Genomic DNA, 23,888 nt, shown 5'->3' with positions numbered 1-23,888 from the left:
GACATTGAGTCGCAATTTGGTAGTCAACGCTTGGTGGAGCCCTTTCCTTAAAATATTTCAACGACATTTTCATTTTTGTTTGTGTTTTAAGGACCCATTCAAAGGATATGATTTTATATTGATCCAATGTTAACAATATAATTGCTGATAATAATATGACATCAGCAGTAGCAACAAAAAGACCTGACATAATCCGATCTTTTATTTTTGTATCAATAGCTGCAAGTCATAGTATTATTGTGCGCTTACTTTACACACTTTACGGCTCAGATTTGTATCGCGAGATTTCCCTGAAACAGCTGAGAACTTCAGAAACAGAAGAAGAATGTCATTTTATCAACAAATTAAACAAAACTGAAAAAAATAAAAAATCTCCAAAGGTTGGTTAATCTCCATTTCACTCTAATGGTGCATGAAAAGTCGAAGTTTTAAAATATTTCCTGGTAAAAGGCATGCGAATCAATCCTGACTAACAGTTTCCTCTGCAAATGTACAGACATAACTGTTAGCCAGCGAGGATAACATAGGCTAAGCTAGTTTGTTAGGTGGCTGAAATGTAAACAAATTAGGCAACTTTAAATCAGATGTCAGGTGGCAAGTAAGTGTGATAGATGCAGTCAACTAGACAGATCATAGATGAAGATCATAACTTCAGTTTTCGAATGCAGGCTATACCAACGTATCTATCAGCGTGATCATGCTTAGAACTAAGTTAGCTAATGTTAACGTTTCATGTGTTTCCTACGGACAGCAGTAAAGCTGTCTCAGCATGCTGGATAATATAAGAAGTGGGATAACTTGGCATCGCAGCTGATGTGGGTACTGTAGCATGTTCTGGTATCGCTAACCTTATTCAAACTAAGTTTAATGGACTAACTTACGCGTTGGCGAGTTGTAGCTAACGTTAACTAACGCCAGGTGAAGTTTTGAGTTTGTGTCTGCTATATTGGAGTGCACTTGGCACTACAGCTGTCGCTAGTCAGGAAGCTGCCACCATTGATGTTGATTCTAACGTCGATGTTAACCTATGTATCTAGATACCTGATAACGTGATGCTATCTTGACTAGCTGTCAGTCCGAGTCGGATAGCTAAGCAAGCTGAGGAGTATTCTGTCTTTTGGCCACTGATGCCTGAAGTTCGCATGTCAAGACAGAACGTTTACACGTGGTTCTTTAGCTTTACGTTATATTCTTTCTCAAACAGGCATGCAACAGCGTGCATCCGCCAGTCATCCAGTTTCGCTGTCTCCATGACAACGCCTCCACTTGCCCCCGGCTGCATGACTTCTCAGTTCCCCGGGCAACAGGCTCAGGCCGCCCGAGATGTTAACACGGCCTCCCTGTGTCGCATCGGTCAGGAGACGGTGCAGGACATCGTTTTGAGGACCATGGAGATTTTTCAGCTGTTAAGAAACATGCAGGTAACCCCACCTATCAAGATTCGGTTGATTACAAATATTTGAATATATGAAGTCTATGGAGATCCTTGCAGAAAAGCATATATTAAGTTCAATAGATCGATAGTTTTCAGGGCAGTCGAGTGACTAATGTGCTCTTATACTAGGTGTAGCCTACATATTCTTAATTACACAGAATGTTATATGATGAGGTGCAGGAGTTATCGCAGAATGAATTGCAGTATAATAAGGAACTATTCATCTGTAGTCAGGAGCGTGGAGTTGGATCAAAATGTTTTCCAGTCGAGGTGAATTAATTACAATAAAATGAACAACAATAAAATAATATAAAAAGAAGACTGAAAACATTTAAAACATTAAAAATGAAAGAATATAATACCAAATAACACACACACAAAATTAAAAAAAATATATATTTATGAAAGTAAAATGGGTAGAAAAAAAATGCAAAAAAAAGTAGTAGGTAATAAGAGAATGAATTAGAGAAAAAGTATGGATAGAAGAACGTAATAAAACAAAAATTATAAAACAAAATGAAAGAACAACAACAACAATTAACTGTGAAACTTGGACCTTAGACCATGAGCCTAGACCTGATTGGCCCTCCTTAGGCTATTGCATGATGTCTCCAAGAGAAGACCACGGTATATCTCTGTGTCCTATAAGTGATAACTAAACGAATTCTGCATGCGTGAAAGTTTGTGTCTTCTTCCTCTCTCCTCTAGCTGCCGAATGGGGTGACGTACCACCCCACCACGCACCAGGACCGGCTGGGCAAGCTGCAGGAGCACCTCCGCATGCTCTCCGTTCTCTTCCGCAAGCTTCGGCTGGTCTACGACAAGTGCATAGAGAACTGTGCCGGCCTGGAACCCGTACCTCCAGAAGTGAGTATGCTTGTGTTTGAGAGTGCCTACCTTCTGAAAACACTCAATCTACAGTCTTGTCAGTGCAGAGGTACTACAGGTTTTTATTTTTTTATTTATTGCCGCTGATTCTGTTTGCCAGGGTTTTTTTGCGCACGTATCAGCAAGAAGTGTCACTAAGGATACAAATAGAAAGCCTGAAAGTAGGAGAGCCATCTCTTCGTTATTTGAGTTGCATATTCATTTTGTGTTTTTATTTGCAGAATTAGAAAGGTAAAAGCTGGGTCACAAACACATTTTGACATAATCGGTATAATCCCCAATTACCTGCGTGACACTGAAACAGAGAAGTGGATTGAAGTTCACAATGTGAAAGTTGTGCAGTGCTCCTATGAATACTGATGGGTAACAAAACCCTACTGCTGAGGCATACTGAAAAAAGTATCCAGCTGTGTGCGTATTTGTGTGCGCCTGTGTGCATGCGTGTGTGCGCCTGTCTGTGTGTGCGTGCCTGTGTGTGTTTGTGGCCGTGGTTGTGTGTGCGCCTGTGGTTGTGTGTGCGCCTGTTTGTGCATGTGTGCGCCTGTGTGTGCATGTGTGTGTGTGCATGTGTATGTGCAGGGTGCGATTTGTCCAAAAACCAGAGGGGGGGATGTTTTTTTTTTTTTTTTTTTTTATCATGAAAAAAAAACAAGCAATACATAGGCCTAATTCTCTTCATATACATGCATCATATATGTCTATGATAATCTCTGCTAGACGCTCAGTTCTTGTGCTCCCTCTCATTTAAGTTGAAATACTGAAACCGAAACTTAAACTTTGAAACTGAAACGCAACTGTTTTGGACAGAACTCGCTAATTCAGTGAACAAATATTTTCATATTCATTGTACAGTAGCCTAATTAGCTGGCTTTGCTCATTTCATTGTTTGTAATGTTATTGCTACAATATGTTTATGTGCATGGGGACGTTCGCGAATTCTGAGAATGCCGACAGTTTGGGTAAGGTGAACGTAAGTGCCAGCGATGTAAAAGTGTAAGAAAACGCTGTCACAACCTGTCTGTTTTTTCATTGTTCTTTTTAATAAATGAGTGTTATCCCCCCCATGTATGAAATTCATCCAGCTGAGGTGGGGATGTAAAAACCAGAGGGGGGGTAAATCCCCACCATCCCCCCCGGCAAATCGCACCCTGTGTATGTGTGTGTAAAAGAGAAAGAGTGTGTACATGTGTGAGTGTGTGTGTGTGTGTGTGTGTGACTGTGTGCATGTATGTGTATGTGTGTGTAAGAGAGAGTGTGTATGTGTGTGTTAAAGAGAAAGAGTAGTGTGTACGTATACGTGTAAGTGTGCGTGTGTGTGTGTGTGTTTGTGAATGTGTGTGTAAAAGAGAAAGAGTGTGTACATGTGTGAGTGTGTGTGCAGAGGGAGGTGCTGTGTGTGTGTGTGTGTGTGTGACTGTGTGCATGTATGTGTATGTGTGTGTAAGAGAGAGTGTGTATGTGTGTGTTAAAGAGAAAGAGTAGTGTGTACGTATACGTGTAAGTGTGCGTGTGTGTGTGTTTGTGAATGTGTGTGTAAAAGAGAAAGAGTGTGTACATGTGTGAGTGTGTGTGCAGAGGGAGGTGCTGTGTGTGTGTGTGTGTGTGTGTGTGTGTGTGTGTGTGTGACTATGTGCATGTATGTGTATGTGTGTGTAAGAGAGAGTGTGTATGTGTGTGTTAAAGAGAAAGAGTAGTGTGTACGTATACGTGTAAGTGTGCGTGTGTGTGTGTGTTTGTGAATGTGTGTGTAAAAGAGAAAGAGTGTGTACATGTGTGAGTGTGTGTGCAGAGGGAGGTGCTGTGTGTGTGTGTGTGTGTGTGTGTGTGTGTGTGTGTGTGTGTGTGTGTGTGTGTGTGATTAAATGTGTGAGGGAGGAAATATAATGAGAATGTTGTTGGTTTCATGTATGTAGGTTATTTCCACTGGGAGACAGTGGAAGGAAGCTGGCAGAAAATCCTGTTTTTCTCCCCCTCTATTTTCCCTCATCTCACCGCCACCAGACACACGACTACTCTCCTGTCAGGGCCACAGTGCTGGGATCTCCGTCCTGATGATGAAGTGCACAGTTTAATTGCCTCGCATGTTTCCCCGCTTCCAGTTATCCTCCCAATTTACTCCCCAGTTTCCAGACATGTAGGTTGTCTGATCAAAGCACACAGCACCCAGGTGACCTGTAGCATAGTACACATGCATCATGACTGCTTCTGGTTCCCTTTTAATTACTGTACAAACTGAACCTGTAAGCCAGGCTCTAAATCAGGTAATGGGCGACCCTGCTGTACAGACTGTCTCTTGAAACCGGTCTGTGGTGTGTTTCCTGAAAGCATCGTGGAACAACTGCTTCTTCTCTTTTCAATACAAGACTATCATTTTGAACATTGTCTCCCTTAGTTACCACGATAGATGCTCAAAGAGGCTTTTGGGAAATGGAAATGCAGTCCTCAGCAGGAGAGGTGACCACACTTTACTGTTTGTAGCAGAGAGTGACAGCTGCATCAGAGGGCTAACAGCATTGGTTGCCACTATATGATCACTCACCTGTTAACACTCAGGGCTCCCATTGCTTGATGGGTGAACAGCCAGAGGTGTTGAAAGACAGAGGCTTAAAGAGAAAGTATGCAACTATTTGCTACTTTCAGAAGCATGTTTTTAGACTAGTGCTGGTATCATCTTGACATCTTGACAAGTTACATAGTATACAGTGCCACTTGAAAGTATGTGAACCCCTTGAGCACTTAAGAGTTTTCTGTTGTTTAACCATGATTTTTATTTTTTTTCAAGCAGGTAACAGATTCGGTGAAACATATTTGGGTGCTTAAATAGTCAATTAAGCAAACCAATCAACTGAGACATCCTTAGGGAAAAGGTAGGGCAACTTAAAATTAAAAGAGAGAGGAAACCAACCAAACTACTGTAGTGCAAAGGTGTACCAACACAGATCAACAATGCCGAGAGGAAACAAGATATCCGAGAACATCAGGAAGAAGGTACTGACAGCCCATCAGCCTTGGGAAAGCTATTAGACCATCTCCAAAAAATTCCAGCTCCATCCATCCATCCAAGACAAATAATTTAGAAATTGGGGGCATTCAACATGACCGCATCTCTGCCTAGAAGTGGACGCCCATCAAGACCATCACCAAGAAGCAACAGAAGAAGAATAGATCAGGTAAAAGTCAACCCACACATCACCTCTAAAGAGTTTTGGATCTCTCTGGCAGCATCTGGGGTAAATGTACATGGGTCTACAATCAGACAAAAATTGTTGGTTTTGATCGTGACCAAATAATTGTATCTTGGACTCTTCTGTCCAAAGAAGGGACTTCCAGAAGGCCTTTGGTTTATCCAAGTGCTCTCTGGCAAAGTTGAAACGAGCAGTTTTGTTCTTTCTTGAGAGCAGAGGCTTCCTTCTAACAACCTGACCATGAATGTCATGTCTATTCCATTTTCGTCTGATTGTAGACGCATGTGCATTTACCCCAGATGCCGCCAGAGAGGTCCACAACTCTTTAGAGGTGATGTGTGGGTTGGCTTTTACCTTATTTATTATTCTTCTGCTGCTTCTTGATGATAAGTCTTGATGGGCGTCCACTTTTGGCAGAGTCGCGGTCATGTTGAATGCCCTCCATTTGTAAATTATTTCTCTTACAGTGGATGGATGGAGCTAGAATTTTTTTGGAGAGGGTCGTATAGCTTTCCCCAGACTGAGGGGGTGTCAGTACCTTCTTCCTGATGCCCTCGGATATTTCATTTCCTCTCAGCACTGTTGATCTGTGTGGGCACCTTGGCACTACAGTAGTTTGGTTGGTTTCCTCTCTCTTTTAGTCTGTGTTGCCCAACCCCTTTCCTAAGGTTGTCTCAGATTGTTTTGCTTAACCCATTTAGGCCTAAAGCGCCTGGAAAAAATGCCTGTAAAACCTATAGGCGATTTCAGAAAAGCCCCCAAAACCTGAAGTTTTTCTAGAAATTCAGCAATTGTGTCAACGCCTACTACATTACTGATTTCTCAGCCCCTGTAACAGATAGGAACACAATTCAAAAAGTATTTGAGAGCTTACACCTGTGGCTTTCATGGGAATTTGAATTTGTATTTACAAATATTTACAATATTTACATACACCTTCTCAAAAGTAAACAAAATATGTAAAAGTGCAGGATCAGCACAAAACAGTAGAAAAAAATGTAATAAGCTTTATGACAAAGTATATAACAAAGTGAAATAAAGTATATAACTATATAATTATAAATATATAATTCTTATAGGGAAAGTTTTAACTTTTGAGTTGTTTACTTGTTTTATTATGAGCAGAAGGGAATACGATTAACATCTATTTTGTTGTCCGTGTAGTTTTTACATACCAGGGATATTTAATGCTCATTTGGATACTATCACTGAGATACAGATGAACTAGTTTAGTGTCAAATATTCCATTCAAAGGGAAAAAACAGGAATAATTCAAATAAAAAAACAAAACAAATTTCAAGTACATCTTATTTATCAACTGATAAATACTGTATGCTGGGCTGAAATGGAAGGCAACCAAAGCATTCACTATAATAAAGTCAAACGAGGATTCAGTAGCATTAACTGATTATAAACAACATTCTATAGGGACTGATTATTGTTTTGAAATACTAGCATAGTAATGCAAAGAATAGAGAGTTGTCGATATAATTCGCTCGTTCACACTCGCTCACTGGAGAAAGTTTTAACAACATAGCAAGCTAGCTTAGTGTTAATATAGCCCTCTATGATACCATATTCCCTTTCATTTACCTCGAGTAAACCTACATTTAAGCAAGTAACAATCGTTAACAACTACAGATAACCATATTCTGTAACTACCAGTACTCACAACTCACTCCTTGCCTAATTTACTTTGAGCTATAATCCTGGCTGTCGCGGAGGAGACGTTACTTAGCAAAGCGAGAAAGCCAACGATTTTTTTTTAAAACTACTAATGGCAAAACATTTGAGGCACTATCACATGTCTATTCTGATGCATTTCATTGGCCCAGAGGCCGACACTTTGGGCAAAAACCCCCCTTATACAGAAAAAACGACACAAACGCTTTCCCGGCCTTAAAGGTAGAATGACGCAACAGCGCTCCCGGCTTTAATGGTAGAACAGCGGTAATGCTTTCCCGGCTTAAATCAATTAAGCACCCAAATATGTTTCACCGAATCTGTTACCTGCTTGACTTTACTAATGCTGCTGAGGGGTTCACTTACTTTTGTAAATACACTAATTCGATGTTTCATGTAGTTTTTTGGCTACTCAAACAATTCCCTCTAAACAAGTACATGCAAATGGTAAACATAAACCTGACATTTCATCTATGGAAAATTGGTGATACAAAAAAAGGAAAAAATCACGGTTAAACAACAGAAAACTCTTAAGTGCTCAAGGGGTTCACATACTTTCAAGTGGCACTGTATGGTCATATGAAGGACCGATAGACACACCTATTGTGCAAAAATAAAAATAAAAACATGCACAGCATGACATTGCCAAAAGACATGAGTTAGCATGCTAGCAAGTCTTTAACCAGTGCCAACGGTGCTGTTATTGGTTTTTGCATTCCTTTTCAGTAGTTAGATTGCTAGGTTTAGACCAGAACTCCTTACTTCTGCTTTAAGGCACCTATGGAAAAGGGCCTTAGAGGTGTTGGTCTCTGGAGACACATGTGCATGTGGTACAGCTGTTGTTTAAAATAGTAATGCATCTCTCTGGGAATACAGCACTGCACATAGTTAAGGATATGATCACGAGGAATGGCTGTTGCTGAGCGTATATCTATTTTCACTGAGTTGTGTTTCGAATGGCACATTTTATTTCCAAATAGGATTACGGGTGGAAAACAGTAGAGTGCAGGAACTAGTTCTGGAACCAATTATCTTTTTGCATTCTCTTGCTTTTTGCTGCTTTTTAGGCAGATTTTCTGGAACGACTTTCGCCCATAAATCCGGAGCTGGTGTGGCTGCTGCTGCTGCTGTTTACTCTAGCTCCCCGCTGCCGCCTGACATTCAGGTGCTTGTCAGGCCTTCCGAGACTCCTCTCTCCCCGCCTCTCCTGCGCTGGAGATGAAATAATTGATTCTGTCAGCGCTGGCTCACAGTTGGCTAATTAAGGCCGCAGTCAGAGAGAGTGAACAGCTGGCGGAGTGGTGCCGACGTCAGCGCTTTTTCCAAGCGGGAGGCTGAGCACGGCCCTCCTCAGCGCCCTGGAATTTCCTGCGCTGCATGCGGTCATGTCATTTCATTTCAGTTCAGTTCATTTCAATTCTTGCTTCTGGTTCTCTCTCTCTTTTTCTTTCTCTCTTTTCCCCCCGTTCTCTTTGTCAATCTCTCTCACTCTATTTGTCTTTCTCTCTTTGTTGTGCTCTCTCTCGCTCTCTCTCTCTATTTCTCCATGTCTCTCCACCTCTCTCTCGCTCTCTCTCTCTCCCTTTCCTACTGTATCTGTGTTTCAGTGTAATATTCATCTTTGTCAGGCCGACAGGAAAGCACATCTATCCCACAGCGTCATGCCTATATAAGCTCCACGTCTCCATATTTCCCCTGCGTCTGCTGCCAACAACCCCCCCCGCCCCGCACCTTCGCCTTCCCCTTTGCCACACAGCTCCGCAGAGGCCCGCGTTCATAAGACAGCCACCCAAAGGCTCCAGCAGCAGCTGTTTTATAACCATCTCGCATATCCATATATTTTATTGACTTGTAGGCTTTATGTATTTTCTTCTCTCAAACTCGCTCGTTATTCAGAGGCTGTGTTGTCCGTTTGCCAAGGGGTGAGTCATGGTTTTGTGCTCGTGGCTGGATGAATATATGGCTTAATGAAATGAATGTTGCCCGGGGATTATAAATGCCCAGTTGGCATTGGACGCAAGGCTGCTTCAGCAAGGCCAGTCGCCCTGCCCATCGCTTGCCGTCACTCAAACCCATATGAGTCAACTTCCTGAATTGGTTTTCGGAGCGTTGACGCACGTCGGTGGAGCCTTGCCAAGCTGGGTTCTGAGCACACACAGAGCTCCCAGTTGGCGCGTTCTGAAATGATGACTTCAAACAGTTTGGCTCCCACCCACCCACCCTTTTCGTATTAAAGTGCAACAGAAATGTTTCATTTTGTGGAGGTCTGTAAATCCTCTGGATGATGCTTTTATGCATTTATAACACATCCTCTCCATCCCGGCGACCAACCTTGGACTGTGCACTGACAGCATTGTCTCACCCTCCTTCCTTTACACACCAGCAGGTGTCAGTGTGTCAGTGCCATTCTTACTTGAGCTCAGATGGTGTGTGTGTGTGTGTGTGTGTGTGTGTGTGTGTGTGTGTGTGTGTGTGTGTGTGTGTGTGTGTGTGTGTGTGTGTGTGTGTGTGTGTGTGTGTGTGTGTGTGTGTGTGTGTGTGAGCGCATGAGATTGTGTGTATGAGGGACGTGGAAGGGAGTGGGTGAGCAGGGTCCAGATGAATGCTACTGCTTTTCTGCCCAACAGCAAATCAGGAAATGGTGCAAAAACCTCCTTCAGACTTTTCTCTATGCCTTTCTCCATAATAATGTGCTCCCATTAACATCAAAGCAAAGGAAAGAGGATTACATCAACAGGTGTCAAATCGAATTGTCCGTTGTGTCATGTCAAAGTCAAACTCAGTCTGAGTATCTCTACTGAGGAGATTTGACACTGCTGAGAAAAAAAAGGCAATTTGCGGTAACATTTAAATGGCTCATCAGGAACAAATTACTCCTTGGCCCTTCCTTCACTCGGCAGTCCGTTTTTAGCCGTGACCAATGCTCTTAATAAGGTCGCTTTTCTATCAATAGGAGAGTGAAGAATGTACAGGCAATGTCCCCAGGCACCACACACACACACACACACACACACACACACACACACACTCACACACACACACACACACACACACTCACACACACGCACACGCACACGCACACGCACACGCACACGCACACGCACACGCACACGCACACACACACACACACACACACACACACACACACACACACACACACACACACACACACACACACACACACACACACACACACACACACACACACACACACACACACACACACACACACACACACACTCACACTCACACTCACACTCACACTCACACTCACACACACACACTTCTCCTGATATCTGTGTCGACTTGCAAATGAAGTCTTACTTTGTTCCCCTCCACAGCAACTCATACCATATGTAGAGGATGACAGCTCCAAGCTTGATGAGCGATCAGCCAATCAGATGCGCTCGGCCAGCGAGGAGAGGAGGGAGGTCTTGGAGGTCAATAAGGTGAGTGCCCTCTGACCTTGCGGCCTTGTGCTTGCCGTAATAATGATAGGATAAGGAGGCCTGAAGGTGGCTTGCCCGCCCAGCTACTGTAAACTGAGATTGTGATGCTGGGAGTGTGGATGGCAGTGTTTTATGCCTTTATGTTAATGAGCCGCCTATGTTAATGTGTTTAGTTTCAAATCGAATGTTTGTGTAAGAGAACAAAAGACACGGAGAGAACGAAAATCAGCCTTCCTGGAAGAGTGATGCTTGAAAGGCAGGTCGCGTCCAGGAATCCAGCTGCTCCCAACTGCTTGTGTGAAGGCCAGCATGTTTGGGGAATAAAATCCAGTTAGCTCGGCAGGCAAGCAGCCACGTTTGTGGAATGTGCTGAACAGATGTTCCAGCAGCTTCTCTGCATCTGTCCGCCCTTGCAGCATCCACAGCAGCAGCAGCAGCAGCTCTAGTGGCCCACCTCTCGTCAGGCAGACCTGAGGAGATCATCTGCCTGGGGGGTGACCTGAAAGAGAGTTGGGAGGAACAAGAGAGAGGCCTGGGAGAGAAATTACCGTTTAGAACGAGGGAGATGTTTGTTTTTTGGCCTTTCTTGTGTGGGGAGAACCTGATCACTTTCCTAAAATGCTAGAGCCCTATGATTTCCGCAATGCAGAATTGCGAACAAAATTACGGTTAAATGCGGAACTGCACAGAATTTGGTACATTCTGCAGCATTTTTTTGGCACCATTTTTGTGACACAGTGAGGCACATCAAAGCCGAAGTTAATTAAACAACTTGGTAAATCTCATTATCTAAACCTAGCGTTCAGTGGTTTTAAAATGAATACAGTGTTTGCCACATTGATGGTGAACTGACGCATCCCTATGCACTGTAAATCACATGCATATATCAGAAGTGTCACATGCATAAAGTATGCTATGTAGGTTTGCAGTTTTCATTCTATAAAATCCAATTGAAAATTAAATTTTATTTGAAGTCTTACTACATACTAGCATTGATACCTTACACTCCGAAACGTATGACAACATAGGTCTATCGCCTATGTGATTGGACACATATTTGAAGATAATCAAATTATTCAATCTGATCAAATTAATTTAGAAAAAAATTATGATCAGATAACATGTAATCTGCAAAAAAAATACAGATTTCATAGGGCCCTAATACACCCACACATGTTTATTTCTTGTCGGTCTAAGTCTTTCCAACCACACTGCCCGTTCAAATTATAGAACACTTGGCAATAATGGAATTATTTGGACTAATTTAGTCTTGGTTTTGCTATTCTGTGTCTACTGCTGCAAAGATCACAGCGTTGGTTGAACGTCGTCTTTCTTTTCACTCCAAAGACCTTTTACACAATCTGTCAGGTCTCGTAATTGCTTCCATGAGGGCTGTCACTGCCCCCTAATTCCATGATTTGAAGTGAAATGCTTCTTCTAATCAAGCTACTTGTAGAAGCCCTTGGGCTTGACTGTGTCCTTCTCTTCTCTGAACAATGGTTCCTCTGTTTAGAGTGCACAGTATTTTAACCCATCAGTCTTCTGTCAATGAACTCTCAAGTTATCCCAGAAGAATGCCGTGAGATGGTTTGGACAGTCTCAGCTTCAAGTATATTATCTCATTTTTCAAGGACAAGAGCTATGCCATCTTCTCTCTCTCACTCTCTGTATTCTCTGGCCTTCTCTCTCTCTCTCTCTCTCTCGCTCCCTCTTTCCCTCTCCATCTCTTTCCCCCTTCTCTGACATGGCCGGTCCCCAAGGATGGCCTAATCAGATGTGAGACGCCATCCACAGTGCATCCTCAGTAGTCTGCTGTCACCAGTAGGCCTGTGCTTTGATTTAATACCAGCCTAAGTATGAATAAATTCCTGTCACAGCCCATTAAGAAGGCCTTGGAGAGATCTTGGATATTATTAATTCTCCACAGCTCTCTCCTTCGCCCTCTCACTCCCTCGCTGTCTCTCTGCTTGCTCTCTCATCCCTATCCCCCCCCCATCACCCCACCCCCCTCTCTAACAACACCTCTCCCACCCCTCTTGCTATTTATTAATACCCTGTTAATTACCGCATCTGTCCTCTTCATTCAAATGAGAGACCAAATGGAAAGAAAAGAATGTCAATAATTTCAAAATTGAGCCTCTCCAGAATTGTGGATGCATGCATAATGAATTTATGCCAGGCAGCCCATCCTCACGCCTCGGCCTTATCTGAGGTGCGAAGGACCCCAGGGGCCGTCCGGGCTGGCGCCTGGCCAACGCCGGTGTGCCTCAATAAACAAACATGCCGGCCTCAGTAATGAGTGGGGATTAGTGGGGAGAAAACACATACGTCCGCTGAACACACGCACACACACACACACACACACACACAGACACACACACAGTCATATACACAGACACACACACACACACAGAGACACACACACACACACAGTCATATACACAGACACACACACACACACACACACACACACACACATTCAAATGCAGTCTCATCACCTCACACACAAGTATACATGTAATATTATTCACTACACACACATACTTTCAATCATACTCTCACATTCATGCCGTCACATTGCATCCCTTACACACAATGTACACATGAACACACACACATATACACAAAATTAAGAATGATTTCCTGCACCATTAGCCGATGTACCCCATTAGAATGTCTTGCTGAACAGAGCCCTTTAATTGGAACACAGAGGGTCCCTGGCGAAAGAACATGGCATGTTTCGTAAGGTTTCGAGAAGTAGAGATGTAGGTAGCAGGGGGAGGGTTGTTGGCTCGTCTGGGGAGCAGTTTCCAGATCAAGAAAACACTTGTCTGCCAAGTAGCGCCTTGCGTGGAGTTAATTTTGAACTGTGTTTTCATTGTTGTGCTACGTTCCGGGCTTCTGCAGACGGCCGCTCTCTCCGGGGTCAGCTAACCGAGGCTAACAGACCATTTAATGGTCTAGCAAGGAGCCGAGGGCTTAGGGTAAGAAACAACACCATCATTGCTTCTAATTGGACCAGTGGCGATATTTCCACCTGTTAAAGACCAGCAGAGAGAGAGAAAGAGGGAGAGGGAGAGAGGGAGAGGGAGAGAGAGGAAGAGAGATACAGTGGCTGTGTGATCTGATACAGCATCTATGTGAGTGTAGAGCGCAGAGAGAAGGTTGATGGAGGGTTCGGGTCTGCGATCAAAACAAGAACTCTGTTGCCACACTTGGCAACCCTTGAAGCTCTCAGAGGTTGTCAGGGCAGGAGCGGAGTGAAAAACATTGCTGGCTCGTTTGAGACTTTAAAGTCAAATTACTGGGCCTTTCATCTGCTTTGATTTCCTAGACCTTGCTTTTTTTTGTAAGCCTTCCTCTTCCTCGAGTTTTGCACGTTGCCAGTGAGCCGATGATCGGACCTAGATGCTGTAAGCTCCTGACAGCCTAGACAAAGATGAAAGACCTCTCTATCTACCTCCATCCCTCCTTTTCTCTCTCTCGCTCTCCCTTTCTGTCACTCCCTCACTTATCCTCTCTTCTTCACTGTTCTTCCCTCAACTTAACACCTACTGCCACCTCTGCCTTATCCTGCCCCATTTGCCCCTCTCTCAACCTGCCTCATAGTCTACCTCCCAGCCTCAATGGTGTGTTCTCTCCATCACCTTCGAAGGGTTTTATTTTGCTCTTAACGGTTGCGATTTGGTTGTCTCAGTGTTGGACACAATTTGGTTCGAAGTCAAAACATGGTTTTCTGAAAAGGCCAGCTTGGCGCTTTGCATTTAGAGCCTGCCTCTAAGTGGAAGTGACGGCGTATGAAATTTAGCTGTATTGCCGCAAATGAAATGTATCAGAATCGACAATTTGTTTCTTGGCCTCCTGTCACGAGTGTCAGCCTGTTCAGAAGTCAATTCAGCTGTTTTATTACCAAGACAGGTGGAACGAAAACACCCCTCTCAAATGAAATTGAAAAGATATTGATTGCATTGATTGGCTCAACCACCCCCCTGAACCTGTCAATTGTGGAGCTTCCCTCATTCTACTGCACTTGACCTTTGCCCTCTTATAGTAGTGACCCTCAGAGCTTGTTGACCTTGCTCCTGGGTATAAATCAGATCGCTGCATTGGGGGGGGCAATAAAATGGCGCTGAATCTCGTTCCATCATTCAAATCAGTGCTCTGTTTCTTCCCTTCAGGACTTGTCTTTTTGATCTTACCTTGCCTCAGTTGAAATCCTAAACGACTCTTTGAAGATTTCATGAACTTCTCAACCCGAGCATATCCTTATTTTTTGACATACCAAGAAGATAGATGGGAGAAAAAGATGTTATGAGAAAGTTACTTGTGTTGAAAGCTCTGGGGTGTGTTCAGTCTTGCAATGTTCTCTTTTATCTGACAAAATGGGATGTCATTGACTATGAAAATCAATGAAGGCCCCATTTTTATGGTACCTTTTGCGCTCATGATTTCAGTCAAAGGTACGAGTTCCTGAAAGAATGATAATATCTTATAGTGAACAGCATTTTGATTCACTTCTCCCTTTTGCTTTGTCAAACTTGTTTGAGTCAGACTTTTCCAAACTGACTGGGCTCAAAACAAAAGACTCGTGGATGGATGGATGGGGGCTGTCCAAGTACTGTTGAACAGTTTGGGGGGACTCGGCTTGCCAAGGTTTGAGAGCCCCTGTATAATATCATCGTGTTTATATTCTCTAGGGACAAAACCTTGGAACAACTAAGAGTAGTAGGGTTCAGTCTCTAGGCAACTGTTTCCTTCCCACAAATAATTTGGGCCTATAGTCACAAAGCATTACTAATAACTAGCGAAACTAATAGTATTCTTAAACTACACTAAAACTCTTGTACATGAGCTTCCTTTCAATGACTTCAGTAATTGGTTGATGATTGACAGGTCTGTGCTACCGAGCAGGCATGCGCTTTGCCTACCGCAAAGAATGATAAATAAATAAGTAAATAAATATGACGGGGTACAAATTTAATAACAACGGAATGTGCTTCCCACAGACCGAGTATCTTTGCACTGTTTACAAAACATACCTGTGTGATAACATTTGTGTAGACAGGAGCTACTTTAATTTTGCAATAAAACTAAACATTAAATTCATTTTGGATTATTTGTGTTGGTTGGTGGCATCCGGCTTACAAGGCCCATTACTATTCCCTGCGATATATTTTAAGTGATTCTGCATTTACGCTCCAATATGGAATGATAGAAACTGCCATTTTCAATTTGTTAGGGAGTCCTCTCGACTGCTTTTTAATTCTCCCAGACTTAGTTGTCAGTTTTACAGCTGAGGGGCTTTGTGAATTACTCTTAATAAAAAAAAATGAGGAGTCCTGAAGTTAGGCCTGACACACTGGTTATTTTTCTCCTGGTGAGTTTCTCCTGAATCGGCAAGTTAGGTACCAGTTCTAGCCTTAAGATGCATTGTGAATATGGGCCCTGGGTTCTTGGGAGAGCATTTGATAGGCACACAATCACTGTAAACACGGTAACAAAGACACTAACTAAGAGTGATCAATATCGTTCACCCCGATGAAAGCCAAGCACAGAGGGAGCTCACATGAAAGCTATAACAGCCATGAAAAGTAATCAATGAGCGCATTCTGCTGTTCCGGCTCAATGAGCCTCTTCTTTTCTAGCACTGGAAGGAAATTGAGATGAATGCTGCTTGTAAGCATTGTAGGTGTGATGGTGGTGATGGTGATGTACGAGACAAAGGTGAGTTTCTAGTATGTTATCTGGCTGTTGCTGTGAAAGTTCGATTTTTGTTGCTACAATGATCCTGGATCTTTTCCAAACATGTCGAACCACCGTCTCTCTTTAGGCAACGTTATGTCAACTATGATGGTTTAAATTGTAATAGGGCCCTAGTTTGACGGCAAAAACAGATGGCAGACATGGCCCATTCCCCCTGTGCGGGTTGTCTTGAACTTAGACGATGAATCAGTCCTTCTGCCGATGCATGGATTTTGGATATAGGCGTGACATTCTTGTCTGACAGGGACCCAAACACATGTTGTAGTCTTATTTAGAATACGACAAAATAAGAAAATGCTTTGTCACACCAGCACATTTTTCCCAGAAGATGTATTTCCCTGATTAACAATTTAACAGTCCATTCGAAAGGATGTGGATATGGCACAGGGGATTGTTTTGAACAACCGAAAAAGCACTATGGTATATTACTTGTATAAGTGCCCCACTGGCGAACACTGTCCGACACCCACTGCGATAATGCTATCTTCTTACATTGTAATCTAATCTGACGCATTCAGTTTAAAGGGATTACTCGACAATGCTATTGGTTGGCTTTAACCAAACCCTTCACTAATCTTGGCCTGGCTTTGCCCACTTACTGCTTTTAAACACACCTTTAATAGGGCCCATAGTGTGGGAGTATTGCCATTTTTATTAAAACAGGCCTAGACAGTTTCATTAATTCATTTCATTGTTTACATTTCTTTTTTTGTTTAGTAGTTCATATGTTGTGCAGCAGCAAAAACGCGTATCACCCACAATTCGCTTTTCTGTCACCGCAATATTTGTTGCAACAAAATGTCCTCCAACATGCCATAAAGCCACCTGGAGATACCGTAAACTTAAAGTTTTTGTAGCACAAAGAAACCCCTCGATTTATTACCCATGTAGGGAGACACACCTTCCAACCACACACACACTCTTAACACCTCAAACACCTCTTACACCACTGTGTCACCAGCTCCACAAGAACTCGCCATTCTGCCCTATTTTAAGACAGACTCCCAGCGTGAGCTGTGATCAGCTGGAGACAAGACTACAGGCAGAAAGGAAAGCTTCTCCTCCATTTTGAGGGTTGGGGGGGGGGGGGGGGGGGGGCATGTGTTATCGGACCATTCACTAACACAACGCAGCAGGGCTCCAATTACCCGAGTGTGATGGACCAAGTCTCTGGGCTGGGAGGCGGCAGAAGTGATGGAATCCACCAGCCGGAGATGAAGCTGAGCCAACTCGTCTCGCCTCACTCCCTTCACTGGCCACCCGAAAATTCTGTCGTGGTGGTGACAGCTAGTGATGGATGATCGAGGAGGCGCTACAGCAGTATTATAAGAACCCCAGCATACACACACACACACACACACACACACACCACCCCTCCGTCTTTGCATCTGCCTAATCCTCTTGCTGCACATGCAGACGCTTACACTTGTAATTCTGAGCCATATCCGCTGGAAGAAAAGAAGCGATTTGAGTTGCAGTGACAGGGCGGATTAGCCGAGCCCAAATCCAAAGTGAAGCAGCGTTTTAACCGCTAAAAGTTTACAGCCCGAAAACCTTTTCGACAGTCACACCTGTTCCGGACAGTCTGTTCAAATCTTATGGTAGGGTTTTTTTTTTTTTTACACGATTCCAAACGGGCATGGTCATTTTGTCTCCACCAGTCTGTTGTATTGTGTACAGACAACCATATGCCCACCTATTCCACAGTAGATCAATTTTGCAGTGCTAAATTGTCCTGAGCAAATGCGCAATAAACCAAGGATTTGACATTTGGCAGCTGCCAGGAAATCGTAACTGTCAGACAGATGTTTTCAATGTCAGAAGGATGTCTCATCACGGGCCACAAGCCATGCTGGTGCTTGAGCCTCTTAAAACAAGCCTTTGGAAGCACGCAGGGATGTCTTGCTTATAGAGCCAGAGTGCAAATCTCCAGCTCCGCACTGTCAGTCAGTTGACCAAGACAGACAGGTTTTTCTTTTTGGCAGGACTGAAAGAATCAGAATTTTAATAGGAAATAGGAAGCCAAAGTATAAAAAAGCTCTTCACTCCAAACATCTGTGAAGAGAGCTCTTTTGATCTATTTCCTCCCTGTTTGACTCACAGAGAGAAAAAAAAGTCTCCCCCTGTTCAGCCAAAGCTTGGTTTTCGATGACAAAGTTTTCAAGTGATCAAAGCTCATTAGCATTTGTTTTTTAAAGTCTTATGAAATATCCATGTTGATGACTCAGGCAATTTGGTCAAAGTCTGTTTCTGTTGAAAGGTCCTGCCTTTATTGGTTGCTCTGGCACATGCTGATTTGAGAATGCTTCACTCTCAAACGTGGATACTGTGTGTGTCACAAACTTGATTTGTGGCAGCATGCTTTTGAGAGCCTTAACACAAGATCGCTTGGCTATGGTAAAAGAGCACATATTGGAATGTCGCTGTGGGCAAACAACTGTAAAATGTGTCATCAACTTCACCCAGAAAGCGGAAAAAATGTGCCTGAAAAAAGGGCTGCCTGCCTTTCTCTTTTAATCTTTTTGAAGTCTCTCTATCTTGTTTGAATCTGTCTCAGACTCACATCATCTTGCTTTCTCTGTTGCACGCTCTCTTTTTTCCCCTTCTAATGAGCGGAGTCTTTTCAGTGCTCCAGTGCGCTCTCCACTTGTCCATGTCCTGACTCAGTAGGTGACTCAAGCAGATGAAGAGAAGTGTTGTCTGATGAGAGAGCCCTGTTTTAAAATCCTAGTTAGAGAGCCAACATCACAGTATTACATCACTTCCCTATCCCCCTCGCCTGCTAAGTGCTTTTCCTCTTGCCTGTTTTGCCTGTTCAGTTGGATGTTAGATGCATGGTAACCTAGATATCCTCAAGATAGACAAACAGTTGTACATTTTCTGCCTTTTCACTGTTTCACAATGGAGGCATAGCAGAGGTTATCAGTTTATTTTATTTTTTATTTTTCAATCATATTTGTCTGAAAAGCTGTATAGGCTGCCAGAAAGTAAGAGACAAGCCGAGGTGTCATGCAGGCAGATGTGTGGTTGTTGCAAGAACCTCACAAAGCAGGATCAGAGGGCAGGGTTCAGGCCAAAGTCCGCTGGCTTGCTGAACAGACATGCAGACCGTCTGAATTGCTGTCTCACTTTTCTAATGGTAACGCTCACGTTCAGGCTTGGACTACACCCTACAACCGCTGTGACTTTTTGAGGCAGTATCTCATTTTAAACACACTGCTAACTGAAAGCACTTTCTTAACTCTTGCTGTGCAACTCGTATCGCTTCAAGTCAGTAATTTATTGACTGCGTCAGCAAAATTGCAAGTAGTTTAAAAAAATTCCCATCATCTGTACTTTTTTTTGTTAGATCAAACTTTTAGAAGTAAAAACTAGCAATCTCAGTGAGCTTAAGTAAGGCTTACTTCACCCCCCCCCCCCACACACACACACACACACTCCCCCTCATCCCTCCCCCACCTCCCCATTTCCCCCACAGCTGCTTTTACCTCTGCAACCCTAATAGGAAAGATAAAGCAGGAAAGATAATTTATTTTCAGGTGTGTGTGTGTGTGCGAGTGAACCCCAAGGGGGAAGACGCGCCAGAATTATCCCAAAACGTTCCGATGCCTCCGAGGGGTCAGCTAAAAGGCATGCATTAAGGGGACCATGAAATTGATTGCAGGAATTGTTATCTGCGCTGCAAAATGGCTCGTAATTAGTCACGCTTAAAGGAATGTGACAGAGTTGGGAATGGAGCCTGAATAGATTTTCACTCCGGTGGCACAGTGCCTCGTCGGAGGGTTACTTCGGAGGAGCTGATTTCAAGGCCGAATCGTAGGCGCCCAGCCAGCTCCTGATGGATTTCCCCAAGCAGGGGAGTGAAACGTGCTGATATGGCCATGAACCATTAGCCCGCACTGTATAAGCGTATCTTCTGATAAATAGGTTGCTCATTAGAGAAAGACTTAGTCACAAATCAGTCGACATCTGAACTGAAATGTCAGCAGGCGTAACGGAAAACACGACTGAAAAATGAACACGCTAAACGTTAAGGATCGAAACATCACTTAGATGTGAAAACAAAGTTGGACGGCATCCAATCCCAAATAGCTTCCCTTTTTAATTCCCCTTCTAGAAATTGGACAGCTTCTAAGTACCGTATGGTCGGGATCATAGGTGATGGGCTAATTGGCGACTGTCAGCACATCTAAGAACTTCATCAACAAAGAGCAGGGGGACGTGCGATTGCACCGTCTGGCCCAGTCCTCTACCTGACCGCCTCAGGAAAAGACAAGAAAGCAGGGTGGCTGGAACAGTCTGTTTTTTTTCCCTTAAAGAAAACACTAGATAAAAGCATGCTGGTCTGTTGGTGCATTCTCAATTCTCTCCCTTTGATTTCACCTTTCGTGAGCAGAGACAGATCCGTTTAGACACCAGCGCAGCCGACACGCGTCTTAACCACTTAAGGGAGAGCACGAGTGCACGCGTTTAATGGCGGCCTCGGAGCAGCACTTATCTGATGCACTTTTCCTTTCTCATTTGCAGAAGCTCCGACAGAAGAACCAGCAGCTCAAGCAGATAATGGATCAACTCAGGAACCTCATCTGGGAGATCAACTCGATGCTTGCTGTGAGGAGCTAAAATCGCATCTCTCTCTCTCTCTCCCTCTCTTTCTGCCTCGTTTTCTGTCTCTTTTACTCTGAAGATAGCTGCTCTATTTCTGAACAAGAAACTTCATCTTAGTGAACTGAAACTACCTTATATCCATGCAAAAAAAAGGGTTTCGAAGTGGAGGTGATAATTATACAGCGAAGAGGAAGAAAGGGTGAAAATGGGAAATGGGGAAAGAAGTCGAGATTGTAAAGGAGGAAAGTAAGGATAACTGGATGGTGCACAAATGAGAATAGTTATGCTCAGGTGAAACCTGGGGTTGAAGTTGGTTTGACATTATGGCAACCTGTATTTATTTATCCCTGGAAACGGAGTGATTTTATGTAGTTGGATATTTTAAACAAATGTATTTAATGTAGTATTTCAAATCTTTAACATGCTTAAAACAGGTTGTGAATTATGCATTTGTTACATTTTAAACATCACCTCAAAACAATAGTTGTGACTAAGAGTTGACAAGATTTGTTTGTTTTCTATCACAGAGAAGGATGGTGGATGTTTGATTTGTTATGAGTGCCTGTTTATTGCCACAAGTCAGCAACAGCCAATCAAGTGGATCTACGGTTTTCTATTTTCTCACTGTATAAACCTCTCAAATGTTTTAAATCTTTCTATGATTTTAATGCAATGCTCCTCTCTTTATTATTTATATCTATGTGGGAACCTCATAATACATAAGCTGTCTCTAAGGGAGAAACCTGGCTTTTGCTTGCTCTTAAGGATAGCTCTTACAACAGGGAAAACTGTTTAGGCCTACATTAGTCTTGAACACCACTCAAAGGCCCTCTCACCATATGGCAGTATACGTCAACAGATATGTCTGTGATTGAACAAGGGTGCCGATCTAACAAGCGGTGCTTGTGTTCTCGCCATGCTCCCCATGAAGCATCTCAGTGTGGCTAAGAAGGCTAGCCTCTCAATGCTTTTGTGGTATTATGCAAAATATTGGTGAAATAAACAGCAAAATCATTGTCATGTTTTCTTTTTTTTGTCTAATGAAAACACTGGAAGCAATGTTTGTGATTGTAACAAACCAAACCTGTGTTCTACAAGTGATCAAATGTATATTTAAGTTGGCTCTACTCAAACTACTGTGACTTTGTCTAACAACAATGCAGCTCCTCATATGCCATGATCTCACATAAGGGTTTGAGTTGTGATGGATTCATGTGTCCTAAACCTTGAAAGCCAAAGTAAGGGTTGAAGACGTCACCTACAATCAATAGTGATCATTATTCAGATACTTCAAAGTCTGTCTTTTTCCCTTAAGTTTGACTTAAATAATTTGTCACAGCATAAAAAAAAAAAAAAGATCGAGTCACCTTGACATACACCATCAAATTTGACTTTATTTCATTTATATATAAATCATTCATACAAAATTGACATTTTTCTATTTCCTTTATTACCTCTATAAAAAAGTAATTTGTTAATTCCCAGGGAGTTCAGGGAGGAGGGTGTGCAGGAGGGAACAAGTAAACAAAATAAAAAAAGGAATCTGCAAATGCTCATAAATAATTGTGTCGTCATGCAGGTCAGGGATATCTTCAGCACAATCTCCAAAGTCTAGGTGACATTCGATGTTTGAGGTCACCTATGACGGCAGTGGGGTTCCAGTGTTTGACAAGGTAAAAATTGACCGATGCTGGCTATACTCTCGCCCAAACGCCTCCCAGCAGAGGCATACGAATCCTAATTCTGTCAAAGGGCATTATTATGGGAGAGACCACGACACACTCTCAAACTATAAAATGTGTCAGAGATCAAACATTTGTATGCTTCTTGCAGAGAGGCAACGTTTTGCAGAACGGGACTTTGGGTCGTAGTACACTGTTTAAGGTCTCTTTGATAAAGACGATATCATTTCTTTAAATATGGATACTTTGAGGAGTCTATGAGAAGAACTCTCTACGGGAGTTGCACCTAGTCAACCCACGCAAACATTCAGCTAGATCATGACATTTCTTTTAAGATGTGTATTCCCCCCCCCCCCTTCAACAGAAAACCCAACGTTAAAGCAGACTGAAGTGTCTTTGGTGACTTTTAAAAGAATTTGTTCTGAGAGCAGCAGCATTCAAACCATCAGTTACATGTGAATGGCTTTGTCGCATCGCCATGGTAGCACTGAACGGGGAAACAAAGAAAAACAAATAAGTGACATTGAGCTCAAAGGACTGAGAAATGTTTTGAAATTATACGGGCAAATGTCGGAAAATAAACTAAACAATGAAAAAAAAAAAAAGGCATTGGCACCAGCACTGGTATTAAAAAATAGACAAAAACACAAATGTACATCTTTCAACAAATATTTTTTACACTTTACAGATGCCATCCAGTCACAAGATATGCAGAATGCGCATGGTTACTGCAGATGGGTTTTCTTGGTGCGTTGTGAAAAATAAATACACAGGTTATGTACAATGAAACGTCTCTGGTTTGCTTATGACACTGTAAGGCCAGATGCTTTCATCATGAAGATGATTTCTGCCCAACACAATTGCAGAGGCTCAATATGCACTTGCACTCGATGGTCAACTGAACTTCAATGGCAGCCGTGAGTCAGTTCATTACGCTTATGTCTCTGTGCCATACAAGCTGTATCCTCAGCTGTCTGATATGGATGAGCTTACTTGATAAGCCAAGCTGGTTTAAATTTGGTGGCCCAATAGGTTTATTCTATCAAAGATGCTTTCATTTTCAGCCCAGGCCTGAAAAAACGTCTGGAAAGAAAGAGTATAATATCAGTGTTAATCATGTAGTGTGAACTTTTTTTTCTCTCTAACAGGTCAAGTGTTACCAGCCAGTTTCCAATAGCATATCTTTTGAGCATCT

General features: G+C 42.8%; 1 protein-coding gene across 3 annotated transcripts; it reads left to right on the top strand.

The window, feature by feature from the left end:
- Window positions 1-295: 295 nt before the first annotated feature.
- On the top strand, window positions 296-22,026 carry med30 (mediator complex subunit 30). 3 transcript variants are annotated; one of them, XM_080837985.1, is made up of 5 exons: window positions 296-380; window positions 1,205-1,421; window positions 2,144-2,302; window positions 10,533-10,640; window positions 20,931-22,026. In XM_080837985.1, exons 2-5 carry the CDS (start codon window positions 1,251-1,253, stop codon window positions 21,024-21,026), a joined length of 534 nt encoding a protein of 177 aa, XP_080694111.1. In that variant the 5' UTR covers window positions 296-380; window positions 1,205-1,250; the 3' UTR covers window positions 21,027-22,026. The 3 variants fall into 3 exon arrangements, with proteins under 3 accessions (XP_080694111.1, XP_080694109.1, XP_080694110.1); XM_080837983.1 differs by lacking the exon at window positions 296-380 and adding an exon at window positions 514-598; XM_080837984.1 differs by lacking the exon at window positions 296-380 and adding an exon at window positions 758-815.
- The last annotated feature ends 1,862 nt before the right edge of the window (window positions 22,027-23,888 follow it).

This window comes from Sprattus sprattus (assembly GCF_963457725.1).
Source record: "Sprattus sprattus genome assembly, chromosome: 4".
Lineage (NCBI taxonomy): Eukaryota > Metazoa > Chordata > Actinopteri > Clupeiformes > Clupeidae > Sprattus > Sprattus sprattus.
The sequence above is the reverse complement of the archived record's forward strand: the minus strand, read 5'-3'. Positions and strand labels throughout refer to the sequence as shown.

What these genes read in the sequence shown, in the direction of transcription:
- med30 (XM_080837983.1), top strand. An exon ending in TGGAACCCGTACCTCCAGAA is followed by an intron (nt 2,303 to 10,532) that starts GTGAGTATGCTT and finishes TCCCCTCCACAG; the next exon opens with CAACTCATACCATATGTAGA. An exon ending in AGGTCTTGGAGGTCAATAAG is followed by an intron (nt 10,641 to 20,930) that starts GTGAGTGCCCTC and finishes TCTCATTTGCAG; the next exon opens with AAGCTCCGACAGAAGAACCA.